Here is a 17172-nt window from a genome sequence, read left to right on the forward strand (position 1 = left end):
ACACTAAAATAATAAAGTTTTTCTATATTTCTAAGTAAAGAATGAAAAAAAAAACCACAGAATATAACACCAAAATCATGAATAATATACATCACACCGAACTATTTATTGCCGTTGTAGTGCAATTTAAACCTTACTCTAATTTGGTATTTAGATGTTTCTGAATTAATGTTCATATTTTAAAAACAAATCTAAGTGTTAAAACAATTCTGACCCCTTTACATATTGCTAATCGCTTTATTGTCATTTATCTATTAAAATAAAGAGATTCGAACATGTTTAGTCTTTTGTTTTAAAGACTTCATTAACTGCGGGACAAGATTTGAGGACACCTTGCCTAGCAGACGAAAAAAATATTTAAGCTAGATATACATTGGTCTTGTTATCTCTGCTATGACCCCTTTAAAACTATGACACGGTAATATACATTCATTTGTTTCCTGTCGTCTTGTTCATAATAGTAGGTGCATTCGAGTTTCCAGTGGCGTAGCAAGATCATTTTTACGTGTACGCCCGAACATCGGTGAGGGGCCGAAAGGCCCTATTGGGTCCAGGCCAATAAACCAGCTGGTAGTAGATGAGCGGGTGCGAAGCCTCCTGAAGTTTAAAAGTTACCGAGAATGACATACCATTCCTGTCATTGAAAACTCATATCAGTAACAACATTCTTTAGATTCAAAATGGTTATTTATTTATGTTAAATCTATTCAAGGTTTATTTAGAATCGTAAATGAACATGAAATGATTAATTTTCTGAGTTGTTCCGGTGCAATATTAAAATGAGAAAAGGGCTCTCTATGGAACCCTGGTTCTCGACTGAAATTTCTCCCCGCGAAAAGGTTATTCATTTATCAGTCCATTACAGGATTTAAACAAATTAAATATTTTCATTTAATTTCTGCACAAGTTTCATGACAAAATATGGAGGTTTATAAAATCATGTAAATTAACTCGACAAAATTGATACCAGGATGGAAATTTATTCTTGCAACATACACGTTTTCTCTAAGAAAGTTTCATTAACTTCAACCAAGGTTTTACAAAGTAATTTATATGTACCAAATTTTAACTTCAGAATGTAAATACTTCAAGAAATTCCTTTTAAAAATCTATTAATTACGGGAAAATTCATCATATATAATTTCGTCGTCATGATGCGCTGGTAACTCTTTTAACCATAAACAGTTTTGTCCAGCTATCGTAAAATCATACGAAGGTTTGACAAAGTTATTGATATCTTAAAACTTTACCCACATAATGAACCTACATCTACACAGTTATAATCAAATACAAATGCAAACCACATTTCGTGTTTAAGTACATAAGATTGCTTTAAAAAAAGGAAAGCGAGTATCATAATTCACTGTAGATTTAGACTTTGACAGAAAATAAACAAATATATAAATATGACACCAATTTTGTCATTTTTTTTTTCGAAAATTCAAGCCATTGAAGAAAGACCTAGAAGGTTGATGTACTGTTAACCAATTCTTTTACTAATATGTAGATGAAATTATTTTTTTTACCAAATTCAAGTGTACGCCCGGCCGTTTTGACGTAAACGTAGCTACGCGCATGGTTTCTATCATAAAACTTTAATGTTGCTTCTTTCTGCCATATCAAAATTAGAATGCATGAATGTAATCTTCAAAATGTTGATGATTTTCTGTAACTGAAAAAGAAGATATTTCAGTTTACTCTGGCTTCTTACTGCCTTGGAATAATCAAGGATTTGTATAGTTATACCCTTGGAATAATGCATCAAATATCTTGTCATGTCAAGATATATCATTTTGCTATTAAAAACAAGCTTTATTTATAGTCGGCAAAGTATACAAACTGAGACAACATAAGCTTTATAATGAGCTTTTTAAATATCGACAATCGACACAACATACAAGATATTTATAACAATATTTTCCTCTAGGTGAACGGAGGTGTGCCTTGATTGGCAGAATTATGTTAACAGATTACAGAATACATGACAATTATAACAATACAACACATGATACACATACATTGCTGTGACTTCTTACTGCCTGATTTTCCGTGTCTAATTAATGCATCAAATCTCTTGTCATATTAGCATGTCAAGAGATATTGTTTTGCACTATTTTGCTTTCATGCCTTAAACGAGGGTGGTAATACACCTTATCGCTATTTGTCTGCCATTACTGGATATCACACAGGTTCTCATAACATTTTGATGTCATTAAACACCTGAAACCACAATGAAAATTGATTGTTATAATTGCGTTAAAAGTTCAAGCTGCCAGGTCAGCCGGGATTAGCGATAAGGTGTATGCCCTTTACCGTCAGGCGTTCAACAGTCATTTTTGGCGAGGGTTAGCGTCGAGTTGGTTTAAATTTTACTGTGATTCGTCAATATATTCAAATCTTGATTCATCATTCGTCTCAAAAAATTATCGTTACTGTTATTTTTGGAGAAAAAAATAGCGTGATTTGTCAAAGTCAGCTGATTTTTTTATCGTCTGAAAGAAAGTGCATATTTTATCGTCATGCACTAAAAATTACTGTTAACCGTTAACGTCAGTTGGCAAGAATTTTTACCTTTATACGTCATGGAGGTACCCCCATTACTACCCTCTATAAACACAGACGTCCCTGTAAGGAATCAAAGCAAAAAGTGTAATAGCCTTTCAAGACGTCATAATTATTTGGACTAACTTAGATTGAAGTTCACATGAATAAGGATTCAATCAGGTCAAACTATTCACTTGCAACTAGCAATTGTGAATAATTCATTACTAATGTTTCCTATCATATTTTAACAAAATGGAACCATACTCGTAACTGGCTGTTTAAAGCAAATTATTATTTCACATTTCACTTTCATTAATGACAATGAAAGATTGAACAAACAAAAATCCCAATTTAATTTTTTTAAGTATCATGTACATGTACCTAACATGTGCCCCTTTAATAATACATCAATCCATGCCAGTATATGTATATGGACCATAATTTGCTATTGGGCTCGTTTCCTATAACTATAGAAGTGATAAAAATGTGTATTACTGTAAGAAAAGTCGTAACTACGTCTAAAGAAGCCTTTACTTTTATCAACATACAAGTGTATGCTACTCTTCCTTAGAAAAAAAATTGAAATTAAAAAATTTCAAAGATTATACGACCGTATTTTTGTGTCGTTTCTCGCGTTACTTTTCGCTTCCGAAGTGCATAACGCTGACTGATTTATAGATAATCGTCACCGGCAAATTTGTAACTTTTGCTTTCAAATAATAAAGAACATTGACCAATAAGAATAGTCAAAGAAAATGCCGAGAATTATAAGTATTTCTGTAGCAGGTGTAAGAACAGTGGCGTCACTTTGGAGTCCGATTTCGTAACGCAAATTTTAGATGATGCAATCTGCTTTGTTGTTATAGAATTCTTCATAACAATATGCAAATATAAACTCTCGCGAGATGTTCAAACAGGTAAATCAGAGAGGATTTACATTCTAGTTCTGTTCCTCGTAATAATTAAGTTAGAAAATGACGTTATCGTTATGCGTTACATTTCACACAAAACAGAAGTCCAGTTATTTCCTTTTTTTAATAAAAATTGTTTGTCTATTCATTTTCGGTCATACGTGAAACATGCGACTAACATGTGATCACGCCATTACGGCCGGATATACGAAATTCTAGGTCTAAACGTTGTTTTTGTTTCCAACGGGATGTTAGCAAACATAATCTGTAGACTTGTTTCGTCTTGTTTAAAAGAGATAAATACAATTTTCAAAGAGATTGCGCCGGGGGTCTATTATTTTTTCCTATGTGCATAATGTTACATACGATCCTGTGTGAAAATAAATGCCCAATGACTTGACAAAATCGATTTCAGATTTGACAGACGTTAGAACACACTTTGTTTCCCGATAACGATGTAAAGAGTCCTTGGAAAATTCAATCGAAATTACGTCTCTTATCAATGTACCAATGCTCTTTGGATTGATTTTACTTTAGCAGTAAATATTACTGGATATTTTAGGTGAATAAATATAATTTAATAAAAAATACATGTTAATATACCGTTACACTTGGAATGTACAAAGTTGGCATCTTTGTCACAATTTTTAATGATTTTTTATATTCATGTTCTGCAAACACTTATCAGAAACGCAATAAACTTGTCAAAGGAGAAGTAAACTTTTATCATGCATGACTTGAAAGGAAGTACTTTATTGATTTTAGCCCATTAAAGTAGGTTAAAATGAGGAAACCATGTAGATGGTGTACAGGTCACAAATATCACATGGTGCCTATTTTAAAGATTTTAATTCCAAGTTAAAAGTTTTTTTCTTTACTGGATTTAAAGAATTTTACATTGCCAATGATTTGGAATAAATTGTATATAACTGGAATTTCAAAACCAAATATAAATACATTTTTTTGGCTTAAAAATCAAGATACAACGATTATGGTATCCTGTATCAATGGAAAAAAAATTGGAAATTTCTGAATAAATTGTACTAATTGTTTTCAAAACAAGCACATATTTAGGAGTTTTATAATACTGTTACATTAAAGATGAATTTTAAGAAAAAGCAAACTGTTCAGATTATTTTAAGCAGATTTTGCAATAAAATAAAACTTAAAAAATGCTTTTGGTTTCTTATGGTTTCCTGTCGCGTTTAAAAAAAACTTTAATTTAACATTGAAAATAGATTTTAAATATTAACATGAAGCAAGTAACACTAGTAATGGTGTTCATTTATGTCTTTTGAAATATATTGTGCAAAATAAAGAAAATAAAGATTGGTTTCCTGTTTGGTTTCCTGTCACGTAAACGGTGAATCAAAATGTATTAATTTTTTCTTGAAAAACTCAATTGTTCCATTAATACTATTCTAACATCAACACAACCCACAGAATAAAAGTTAAAGTTTTAGAACTTATAAAAAAGGATGCCAAAAGAAACCAAAGGCCGAATACCAAATTATGGTCCATATGCAAATATTGTTTGCTGTGATATCTGACTCACTTCTTACTGTCATTGATGGACATGTTTATCAGAAGGATTTGACAAATATAATCCTGTTTACATAAAATTTAATGTGAAACTGAAAAAAGAAACCATGAAAAATTTAAAGCATGACTGGAATTTGACAAAAAAAAAAAATTATTGTTTTAGAAAATCAAAAACTTGACAGGATTTTAAGAAAATCAAGTGCCAAAAATCAACTAGAAGTTTAGAATATGTTCCAAAATAAATCAAGTTAAAAAAATTTAACATATTTTTTGTGGAAGCTAGCTATATATATATAGGGTTCCAGTATTTTTAAAAGATCACTGTCAGTCATGCATATTTCAAAGCACCATTATTTTTTTTATATTTGGGGTTTGCAATAGAATATTTTGGCAACTTGAGGTTTCATGGTTACTAAAGCTTGTACACAGGTAAAAAAGAGTTGAACATTTCATTGGTTAGAATTTAACTTCCAGTGATGTTTTTTTTCTTAAATGCGATGAATTGTTATGTGAAATTTGTCTATACAGTGTACATTGTACTGGACAGGACAAAATTTACTCGTGCCAAATGTTTTCTGCACAATTTTTTGAAAAGGGCAAATTTTGAATTTGTTTTTATTTTGTTATCCCTTTCCTGTAATAAAACTGACACTCCAGTACAGAGTTATACCAATAAATAAAAAAACAGCATTGGCCATTGTTATAAAAATGTATATTTTTTTCTTTCTAATTGAACAGGTACGTCAGTAGGCTTTGTCCAGTCTGTAAATTTATTTCACCACACAGACAACCTAGAGTATTGACACATTTACCAGTCAATGGATGGACGTTTAATTTTTACAAATACTCATCTAACATCAGTTGTATAAGGAGAAAGGACACTGCTGAGATGGCCAATCAAGATGTTGTGTCTATATTTTCATCTGCTGTTAATTCTGTACTGCCCCATCATTTGATACGAAAACATATACAGTTGGATCACAATGGAAAAAGTTTGGTCATAGAGGATAAGAAATATAAGTTAGATAACAATGTTTATGTTGTTGGTTTTGGGAAGGCTGTATTGGGGATGGCCAGGGCAGTAGATGATACTTTATCACAGCATATAGTTAAAGGTATTATTAGTGTACCTACAGGAATTCAGGAAAATTTCAGAGATGCTGGCAAGCTGTAAGTGTACAATATTTAATGCTTTGATGAATTATGTTTTTGTATTGTAGTATTGACACATGCATGGAACTGAACACTGTCAGCTGTTCTCATCTGTCTTTAATCGTTTTAGGCAAGCAATTATAGGAAAGCTTATGGCCGTCAACAAGGAGAATTACCCATACATTACTGGCAGCTATAATAAGCCAGAAATGAAACATTTGAGACAGTTTCATTGATAATACCGGCTGAATGATACATACCAGTATATATAAAACCAATAACAAAAAACCAAATATGACAGACATTAACCAACAACAATCACTGATAAACTGTAAAACAAGCACAATTTTTCTAGAATATATGTATAGGGTGTCGTTAAACAATTGGTTTTTATACGACCGCAAAATTTGAAAAATTTTTCGTCGTATATTGCTATCATACTGGCGTCGTCGTCTGCGTAGTCATCGTTGTCGTCGTCTGCGTAGTCATCGTTGTCGTCGTCGTCGTCCGAATACTTTTAGTTTTCACACTCTAACTTTAGTAAAAGTGAATAGAAATCTATGAAATTTTAACACAAGGTTTATGACCACAAAAGGAAGGTTGGTATTGATTTTGGGAGTTTTGGTCCCAACATTTTAGGAATTAGGGGCCAAAAAGGGCCCAAATAAGCATTTTCTTGGTTTTCGCACTATAACTTTAGTTTAAGCTAATAGAAATCTATGAAATATTGACACAAGGTTTATGACCACAAAAGAAAGGTTGGGATTGATTTTGGGAGTTTTGGTTTCAACAGTTTAGGTATTAGGGGCCAAAAAAAGGGCCCAAATAAGCATTTTTCTTGGTTTTTGCACCATAACGTTAGTATAAGTAAATAGAAATCTATGAAATTTTAACACAAGGTTTATGACCATAAAAGGAAGGTTGGTATTGATTTTGGGAGATTTGGTCCCAACAGTTTAGAAATAAGGGGCCCAAAGGGTCCAAAATTAAACTTTGTTTGATTTCATGAAAATTGAATAATTGGGGTTCTTTGATATGCTGAATATAACTGTCTATGTAAATTTTTAACTTTTGGTCCCGTTTTCAAATTGGTTTACATTTAGGTCCAAAGGGTCCAAAATTAAACTTAGTTTGATTTTGACAAAAAATGAATCGGTTGGGTTCTTTGATATGCTGAATCTAAAAATGTACTTAGATTCTTGATTATTGGCCCCGTTTTCAAGTTGGTCCAAATCGGGGTCCAAAATTAAACTTTGTTTGATTTCATCAAAATTGAATATATGGGGTTCTTTGATATGCCAAATCTAACTGTGTATGTAGATTCTTCATTTTTGGTCCTGTTTTCAAATTGGTCTACATTAAAGTCCAAAGGGTCCAAAATTAAACTTAGTTTGATTTTAACAAAAATTGAAATCTTGGGGTTCTTTGATATGCTGAATCCAAACATGTTCTTAGATTTTTGATTATGGGCCCAGTTTTCAAGTTGGTCCAAATCAGGATCTAAAATTATTAAATTAAGTATTGTGCAATAGCAAGTCTTTTCAATTGCACAGTATTGCGCAATGGCAAGAAATATCTGATTGCACAATATTGTGAAATAGCAATTTTTTTTTTAATTAGAGTTATCTTTCTTTGTCCAGAATAGTTTGCAAGAAATATCTAATTTCACAATATTGTGCAATAGCAAGATTTTTTTTTAATTGGAGTTATCTTTCTTTGTCCAGAATCAACAAGAAATATCTAATTTCACAATATTGTGCAATAGCAAGAATTTTTTTTAATTGGAGTTATCTTTCTTTGTCCAGAATCAACAAGAAATATCTTATTTCACAATATTGTGCAATAGCAAGAATATTTTTTAATTGGAGTTATCTTTCTTTATCCAGAATCAACTTAAATCTTTGTTATATACAATATACAATGTATATTCACTTTTTACTACCAACTGATAAATTAAAATAATCTTTACCATTCAGTGATAACAAGCAGTTTTTTTTACATCTTAATATATTATGATGTATTTAAATGAGTAGTTATTGTTAGAAATTTTAATTGAGATTAGTTTTGGAATAAGGGAAAGGGGGATGTGATTTAAAAAAATTGGGTTCAATTTTTCTCATTTGAAATTTCATAAATAAAAAGAAAATTTCTTCAAACATTTTTTTGAGAGGATTAATATTCAACAGCATAGTGAATTGCTCTAAGAGAAAACAAAAATTTTAAGTTCATTAGAACACATTCATTCTGTGTCAGAAACCTATGCTGTGTCAACTATTTAATCACAATCCAAATTTAGAGCTGAATCCAGCTTGAATGTTGTGTCCATACTTGCCCCAACCGTTCAGGGTTCAACCTCTGCGGTCGTATAAAGCTACGCCCTGCGGAGCATCTGGTTATATTATTGGGTATATATTTTTCTTATGGTAAAAGAAGGTAGTATTTTTATATTATACATTTATTACCATATAGACTTTACTTACAACAATATGAACTAGCTTTTGCTAAGCTAGAAAGATTAAATAATAGGAATTTATGGTGATGAACAATCTTTGGTTAAAGTGGATTATGTTTTTTGAATTTCATTTCTTTTTACCAGTACCACTCACTCTCACACAAAATGTTACAGGGGAGATAATCTAAATTACACCATTACAAGTTGTTAGATATAAATAATATCATTAATGTTTCACAAGAATCCATAATTTGTTGCAGACAATATTCATAAGGCATTTATTTTTTTTTCATTTTATTTCCTTTAATGACTGCATGCAAGTGCTCTGAATGACAACAATGCACAGAAAAAACCAATCTGATGGTTGAGGCATAAAATATAATCTATAAGTATTGGATGCTTCTTTTAATAATCTTAATTGCTAGTAAATGTGTTGATCATGTACACATTTTTGGATTAGAATTACAAGGACTTAATTTATTGTATTAACCTGAAAAAAAACAAGAACATACAGTATGAATGCTTGTCTTTAATTTGTTTTATTGTGATGCTTGCTTGTTGTTCGGTTTTAACATGCATATACATTCATATAAAAAAAGTATGTCTTTATAAAAAAAAGCAAATTAACTCAATTTATTTATTTCTGTTATAATCTTTTGCAGTGATATGTTACTGGATTCTAACAGCAAAATAGAGGTGAGAGAAGGATCTAAAAACAATATGCCAGATAACAGTTCTTACCAAACTGCTGTGAGAATTCAGGATTTGGTTTCTAAACTGAGGGAAAAGGATCTCCTAATTGTCTTGATATCAGGTATTTATTGAGAAAATGTTTAAGGAGTCTTGTCACTTGTCTGCCATATACTAAAAAAAAATGTTGTATGATTGCTTATGATACAACTCTTCACAAAGACCAAATGAAACCAAAATAAACAACTATAGGTCACTCTTACATACAGCCTTTACAATGAGCAAAGCCAATACATGTTACTTGATTGTCTTCTGTTAAGTTCTTCTTTTAAGAATTCTTTCCTTATTTGAGTCATCCATAAATCCTAATTTTTCAGCCACACTTAAACATATTTAGGTTGGTCCAAACCCTACCGAAAGGTTGAAACAGTGGGTGGGGTAGGTAGGTAGATAGGAAGGCATTTTTTTTCAACAAAGAGAAATTAAAGTGTCAAGGTTTTTAAAGCTCCATGCCATCTAATTAAAAAAGAAAACTTTTTCACATCAGGACAACAAAAGATTTTGAATAGGCAGCTATTTTTGGGGTAGGTACTAAGGGTTAGGACAAACAAACAAAATCTTTTTTATGGCCTTATTTGTGCCAATTTTTATTATAACTCAATGAAATAGTTCTAAGCATATTACTTTTCAAAACAGTGTAAGTTTGGCTGATATGCAGTCAAACATCAATTAGCTCTCATTAAACAATGTTAAAAAATAAAATTAAAAAAATAAATATTGAAAAACCTTTTGGCAATACATGTACTGGGAATGGGAATACATTTGTATGTCTGAGAGACAACAACCCAACCAAAGAGCAGATAACAGTCAAAGGCCACCTATGGGTCTTCAACACAGCGAGAAAATCCCTCAGCTGCATTTAAAAAAAAACTGTTTATATTTCTTTTCTTTACTCCTATAATAATCATTCATTGTAATGACATTATAAACTTGGAAAGTCCAATACATGTGTCTCTTTTAATTAAAATAAATTGTTGAGAACATTAAAAAAAAAGGTATAGTGCACAATAATTAAAATGAATTTATACATTATTTTTATTTTAATAATCCAGGAGGTGGATCTGCCTTGTTGCCACTACCAATACCACCAGTTACACTGGAGGAAGAATTGGAACTTACACAGATTTTGTCTAAAAATGGAGCCACCATTGATGAACTTAATATTCTCAGGAAAAATATTGAAGTTTTGAAAGGAGGAGGCTTGGCAAAACAAGCATTTCCAGCAAAGGTGTGGTGATAAAAGATTCTTCTAAATTTTTCTCTTTCCAAATAGTATAATTTTCAGATTATTTTATACTTTGGGTACTAGCAAACAAAAAGGCTAGGGTATTTATATCATTCATTTCTTTTGTCAGATCAGTTATAGTATTAGATTTTAACGAGAGAAATTTATGTATTACTGAAAAATTATTACATCAGGGTTTTCAATATCACAAACTAGTCAAAACATTTACTAAATTTAATCATCAGTACAAGGCAGATTGTAAGCTTAAATGAACGGTGACCCCATTTTTTATTTCATTTTTCTATTAAGGATAAGATAAAGTTCATTTATAGAAAAATATAGCGAAATCCTATATTAAATTTAAAAAAACGTTTAGACCCGCGAGCCCCCTTAAATAGACTTTTTAAGAAGGGATATAGTTACGATACTGTTGTCAGGTCATTAAAGATTGCATATTTTGGCGTTAATATTGATTCACTTATAGGTTCTTTGCATTGGAACTAAACACATTTATTCAAAAAACAGTTGTTGGCATGACACGGGTTATGTTCTTCTCATATTGCTATGATGGTATGAAACTAAACCCCTAACGGGAAGGATTGTGCCTGATATTCATATGATGAAATCATAATCTTTCAATCAGTTTAATTGAAGTCTGGAGCTGGCATGTCAGTTAACTGCTAGTAGTCTGTTGTTATTTATGTATAAATGTCATTTTGTTTATTTTCTTTGGTTACATCTTTTGACATCAGACTCGGACTTCTCTTCAATTGCATTTTTAAATGTACGTATTGTTATGCGTTTACTTTTCTACATTGACTAGAGGTATAGGGGGAGGGTTGAGATCTCATAAACATGTTTAACCCCGCCGCATTTTTGCGCCTGTCCCAAGTCAGGAGCCTCTGGTCTTTGTTAGCCTTGTATTATTTTAATTTTAGTTTCTTGTGAACAATTTGGAAATTAGTATGGCGTTCATTATCAATGAACTAGTATATATTTGTGTAGGGGCCAGCTGAAGAACACCTCCAGGTGGGGGAATTTCTCGTTACATCGAAGACCTGTTGATGACCTTCCGCTGTTGTTTTTTCTATGGTTGGGTTGTTGTCTCTTTGATACATTCCCCATTTCCATTCCCAATTTTATTTGAGATATTTAAAAATAAACAAGTTTGAAAACCATTTGTTCAACTTTTTTGATTATTTGGCTTTTTTAAACTTTTTTGATTCAAGCATCAATGGTTAGTCTTTTGTAGACTAAACACACATCTGGCATTATACAAAATTAAAACCAAAATAAAATTGCAAGCATTTAAAAATTGATAAGATATGATATTTGAGGTCCTCAACATTCTCTTAAGGGGGTACAGAACACCTAAGAAAAGATAACTCTTACTCATAGTCTGATTCATTGCTGCGTTTAAAAATCATGTGCAATATGCAAGCTTTTAAAAGATCATGATCAGAATGTTTACATATTGCTAAGACCAGCTGTACACCCTTTGTTATTCATTTAATCCTTAAAAATCATTTAAAGCTAATCATTTTCAATAAATGAACCTTCAATTAGACATAAGAGGGAAATTTCAAAGTGAAATAAATTTACCAAGAGAATACAAGGACGTTTGAAAAGGAGGGAAACAGAAAGAGAAGGGACCATAACTGTTTTCGTTTTTTACTTGGCAATGCCTACATGTAGGTCTTAAATAAAATGAAATAAAGTGCAAAATGTCTAAGGATGCTACCATTTGATATTAAAGGGGGGGGGAGGACTAGGATTTATAAAACTTTGTCCTGCATTAAACAGTAAGAATCAATGTATCTTGTAGATCCAAAATTATGGTATTTTTACATGATATTATAAAGTCTAATTTTAAGGACTAAATATAGATCTTCCTAGTCTTCTTTAAGTCAACACTTTCTTAAAAAAAATGTGTTTCTATTATGAGTTTAAGTATACAGCTTTTAAAATTTAAACAATTAAAAGAACCTATTCCTACACTATTACAAAAAATGTATAACTTGATAAGATTTCTTTTGTCTACCATCTGGAATATGTAAGGAAGATGAATTCCATGGTAGCTACCCTGTATTCTATTACGTTATTTAAACAATATTTCATTCAAAATAAATTGAATTAGAGCAAGATTGGGCAACTAGTCAAACTAAGCCCACTTTTTGTGGTTGCCACCTGTTTTATGGAGAATTTCTAGTCTAGATATCATAATGATACAATTTGATAATTTTCAAAACTGAGATGTCAGCATATCTACTGTAAATTCAGAAATCAATGCGAGGTTTTTATTATTGCGAAAAATGCGAATGAGTTGTAAACGCAATAATTAAAACTCGGATTTTGAAATATTTTATATGAATTTAACAGGATTTTTCTCAAATTCGTAAAAATTCAAATCGCATTTAAGTCTAAAATGACAAAATCGCAATAATAAATGCACGCAATAATTTCTGAATTTACAGTATCTGTTTATACTTTATAGTCATTGTACATATAATCAGTCTGCGCCAAAAACTTTTTCATCTACTAGTCTGGACCCTCTATAGCAGGAAGTGTCCCTATATGACTATATAAAATTCTGAAAATGTTCACTAGTCTAAATCAATATTTACTAGCCTGGGGCATCGGACTAGTGGCTAACGGTGCAGACTGTATAATCATGAACATTTCTTTTAATTAAAAAAAACCAAAATACTTTCAACTAAGGACCAAGAGACAACAATTAAACTAACTAAGAGTTGTTCCGCAATAAATTTTTATTTCATTATTTATAATTAAAAGTTTAAGGGCGCTCCTGGGTTTAAATACATTTTTTTTCTAATAAAGGATTTTGCTATATTTTTTCATAAATGAACTTTATCATATACTTAAAAGAAAAATGAAATAAAACAATGGGGTCACCGTTCATTTAAGCTAAAATCTGCCTCTGTAAGAAGCATACATTTTTTTTAATGTCCTTTTTTTCTGTTGAACTAATAGCAGAAAAATAGGAAATATCGAAATAAAAAAATAACCTAATATAAGAAATTGCTTAAATTTTACAATTATTTAATTTATGTACAGCTTATTTGAAAACAATAGTAAAAAATATAGGTCACCAATGAGTTAAAAAAGATATTTCAAATTTAAGGCCAAAAAATGGCATTTTTGCACCAAAGGGAGATAATTTGGAGCTTTTTCAATTTTTAAAGTCATCTTTTTGGGGTTGTTTTTTGTACCATATCATAAAGTAACAACTAATAGTGTAACAAATAAAATTTGTAATGAAAAAATAAAGGTTTAATTTTTTGCTAAAATTTTTGTACCCACGAGCCACCTTAAATTGGTTATGAGTTAAATTAAAAACTTTATTTAATTCAGTTTTGTGTATTTTGTAGGTTGTTGCCTTGATTGTGTCAGATGTTATAGGAGACAAGCTGGAGATAATAAGCAGTGGTCCCACGGTGGCTGACAAGTCTACCCCACAACAATGTCTGATGATTCTCAAACAATTAAATATACAAGACAAAATACCAGTATCTATTAACACTCTTCTTGTAAGACGTACAAGGGAAATAACTAAAAGTACAGGTGCTGTGGAATATACTGGAGGAACACAGTGGGAACATGTTCAAAATGTTATCGTTGGAAATAACAGAATGGCGCTGGCCGCAGCCTCTATGAAGGCAGAACAACTTGGTTTCCTGCCTATCATTTTAAGTTCTGTCTTAGATGGTGAGGCAGGTAAAGTTGGTGTGATGTTTGGAATGCTTGCAAGATATGCTGCACTCTCATTTGGGTACAAAGTATCAAATCCAAAAAGTAGTGACTATGTTCAGTTGGAATTAGATCTGGTGTCAAAAGGGGTTCCGAAGAAAACCTTGAAAAAAGTAGTTGCTCTGGCTCACCATGCTTATAATATCAAAAAACCCATCTGTATACTGACTGGAGGGGAGACAACTGTGCAAGTAAAAGGTTCAGGAAAAGGAGGGAGAAATCAGGAGATGGCTGTTGCTTGTGCTTTGGAAATAGACAAACAATGTCATAGTGATACATCAGTTCTGGCTAATTTTGATTTAATATTCCTGAGTGGTGGAACAGACGGTATAGATGGACCAACCCCAGTTGCTGGTGCAGTGATAGATCAAACATTTATACAAAAATGTAATGACAATAATATGGATGCATTGACCTACTTACGAAACAATGACACATTTAATTTATTTGAGAAAATAAGTGAAGAATGTTTTATACTAATTGGTCATACAGGTACAAACGTAATGGATATACAAGCTTTGGTGATTAAGAGCAAAAAATGAAATATTTACACCAAAGAATGAATGTTTATCCTCTAATGCATATATTTTTCATCAAAATGAGTTAGCAATATTTTGTAAATCAGCAAAGTTTGAGTCATTCTGGGAACTTTTTGAGAAAACACAGAGCCACCTAGTCACATTAAAGATGAAGAAACAAATTACCTAATAAGCTTAAGGGTTATTTTTAGATCCTTTTTATATTTGTATTTATATTTATATATATATCTATACAGAAATCCAGACAATTTGTATTCAATACCATATTTGTATTATGTTTTGTTAAAATGAAAATAGAAATGTAAAGCACAGCTTTCATATTTAATAATTAGGATTTTTTTACTCGCATTTATATCGGTGAAAGATAAGCATTAATAGATATGTTTATTTGTTCCTTGAAGAACCTTAGAAATACAAATGTTTTTTTTCATCAAACATACAGTTTAGGGGGAGGAGGGTATTAGATAGCAGTGCAAGTTTTTTATAATCATTGTTTGTTGAATGCTTATTTTCCCTGAAAAACATCAGCTGCCAGTATAGGAAATATTAGCTGGTTTAATACTTTGATTGTGTACAGTAAAGGTCCGTGAGCTTTATTTAATACAGTATTTTTTGTAACTATTTTGCTTGTTTGAAAGTTTTATTATACTGTTACATTTGTATTTAAGAATAAAGTGCTTTTCTTTTACTGATTTTTCTAATATATATTCTTTCATGCACTGTTTGTTATTCTTAGCTGTTGTTGGGATCAAATAAATGGAAAATGTGTCCATGTGACAATGTTGATGGCCCTGCTTGCACATACTGTGAAGAAGGGACATAAGTAGAGAATTGTAAATTTAGAGAACAGAAACCAAAAATTCAGCAATTTTTCCATTTACAAAAGGACATAACTGTAGAAAGGTAAAAAACAAACCACCCAAATTCAAAACTGAGTTTTGTGGTAATACACATTTTGTATAAGTTTCATAACATTTGATTGCAATCTTAGTAAGAGATGAAAGCTTATATTGTAGTGTTTACCATGTATACAGATGAATGGAATGTCCCCTCAGTTGTTGCAGGGGCTTGAATCAATTATGTTTAACCTGCCATCTTCATGCCAACCTGATCAGTGCTTTTATTTTGTTTTTGCTTATTTTGTATGGCCCACCTACAACAGTAGAGACGCCATGTGTTTTCCTGTCTGTCTATTATCTGCCTTCATAGTATGCCAGACCTAGGGATTACAATAGTGGTGTTAACTATTTGTATAAAGCTTTATTTTTTAGAAGGTAGTAGACTTGGAGCTTGATACCTGGTATGCAGAGACCTCATGTTACAGAGTTTCCTTCTGTCATATCAGGATTTTCCTTGAAAAAATGATAAAATGACTTTTTGATAAAAAGCCATATGTTTATTGGCCATAGGAAATACTCTTTATTCTGAGTACATGTGATAGAATGATGATGATGGAAGTCTTTAACAACCTTGACTGGCTATACAGCCCTCACACGGTCAGTGTAATAGAATCACTATATTTGGTACATAGATTCCTAGCAAGGTCTACATGTCTATTGGCAAAGGTTAACCTGACCTCGCCTTCATTTCATGGATTCCTGATGTGTTAAATTTTTGTTGTCAAGCCAGTTTCTCAAGATACTACAAGAAATAGATAAATTTTTGATGTTGTATAGAATAATTGTCAGGTTTCATTATATGACCTTAACCTCAAGTTCATGGTTCATTAGTCAATGTAAAAAAAAATTGTGGTTTTGTCAGTTTATCAAATACTATTAACTACCAGTAATAGGTCAACTATTATATGTCAGACTGGTTGGCTTCATCTGACCCTACCCTCAATTTTATGGTTGATTGGTAAATGTTTAGTTTTTGTGGATTGAGCTATTTTGTTGATACCATAAGCAATAGCCATAAGAGCCACTATATTTTGTGTATGGAATGTCCTCCACTGGCAGGTTACATTTGACATCATTTCAATGGTTCACAGGATAGTGTTAAGTTTTTGTGGTTTTATCTATTCTAGCCATAAGAGCCACTATATTTTGTGTATGGAATGACCTCCACTGGCAGGTTACATTTGACACCATTTGGATGGTTCACTGGATAGTGTTAAGTTTTTGTTGTTAGGTCTATTTCTTAAATCTATAAGCGAATAGGCCACTTTATTTTGTTATGAAATGATTGTAAGGTGTACAGGTCTATATGACGGGTTTCATATGATGTTGACCTCATTTTCTAATTTCTTGTTTTTGTTGATGTCAGTTTGTATGTTTTTGGTGGGATTAG

General features: G+C 31.5%; 1 protein-coding gene across 2 annotated transcripts; it reads left to right on the forward strand.

Moving 5' to 3' along the window:
- Nucleotides 1–314: 314 nt before the first annotated feature.
- On the forward strand, nt 315–15571 carry LOC134686759 (glycerate kinase-like). 2 transcript variants are annotated; one of them, XM_063546498.1, is made up of 5 exons: nt 315–418; nt 5736–6167; nt 9264–9415; nt 10404–10579; nt 13966–15571. In XM_063546498.1, the coding sequence occupies exons 1-5, from the start codon at nt 411–413 to the stop codon at nt 14884–14886; spliced, it is 1689 nt and encodes a 562-aa protein (XP_063402568.1). In that variant the 5' UTR covers nt 315–410; the 3' UTR covers nt 14887–15571. The 2 variants fall into 2 exon arrangements, with proteins under 2 accessions (XP_063402568.1, XP_063402577.1); XM_063546507.1 differs by having other exon boundaries at nt 345–460.
- The last annotated feature ends 1601 nt before the right edge of the window (nt 15572–17172 follow it).

The sequence above is a fragment of the Mytilus trossulus genome, chromosome 1 (genome assembly GCF_036588685.1).
Source record: "Mytilus trossulus isolate FHL-02 chromosome 1, PNRI_Mtr1.1.1.hap1, whole genome shotgun sequence".
Classification (NCBI taxonomy): Eukaryota; Metazoa; Mollusca; class Bivalvia; order Mytilida; family Mytilidae; genus Mytilus; species Mytilus trossulus.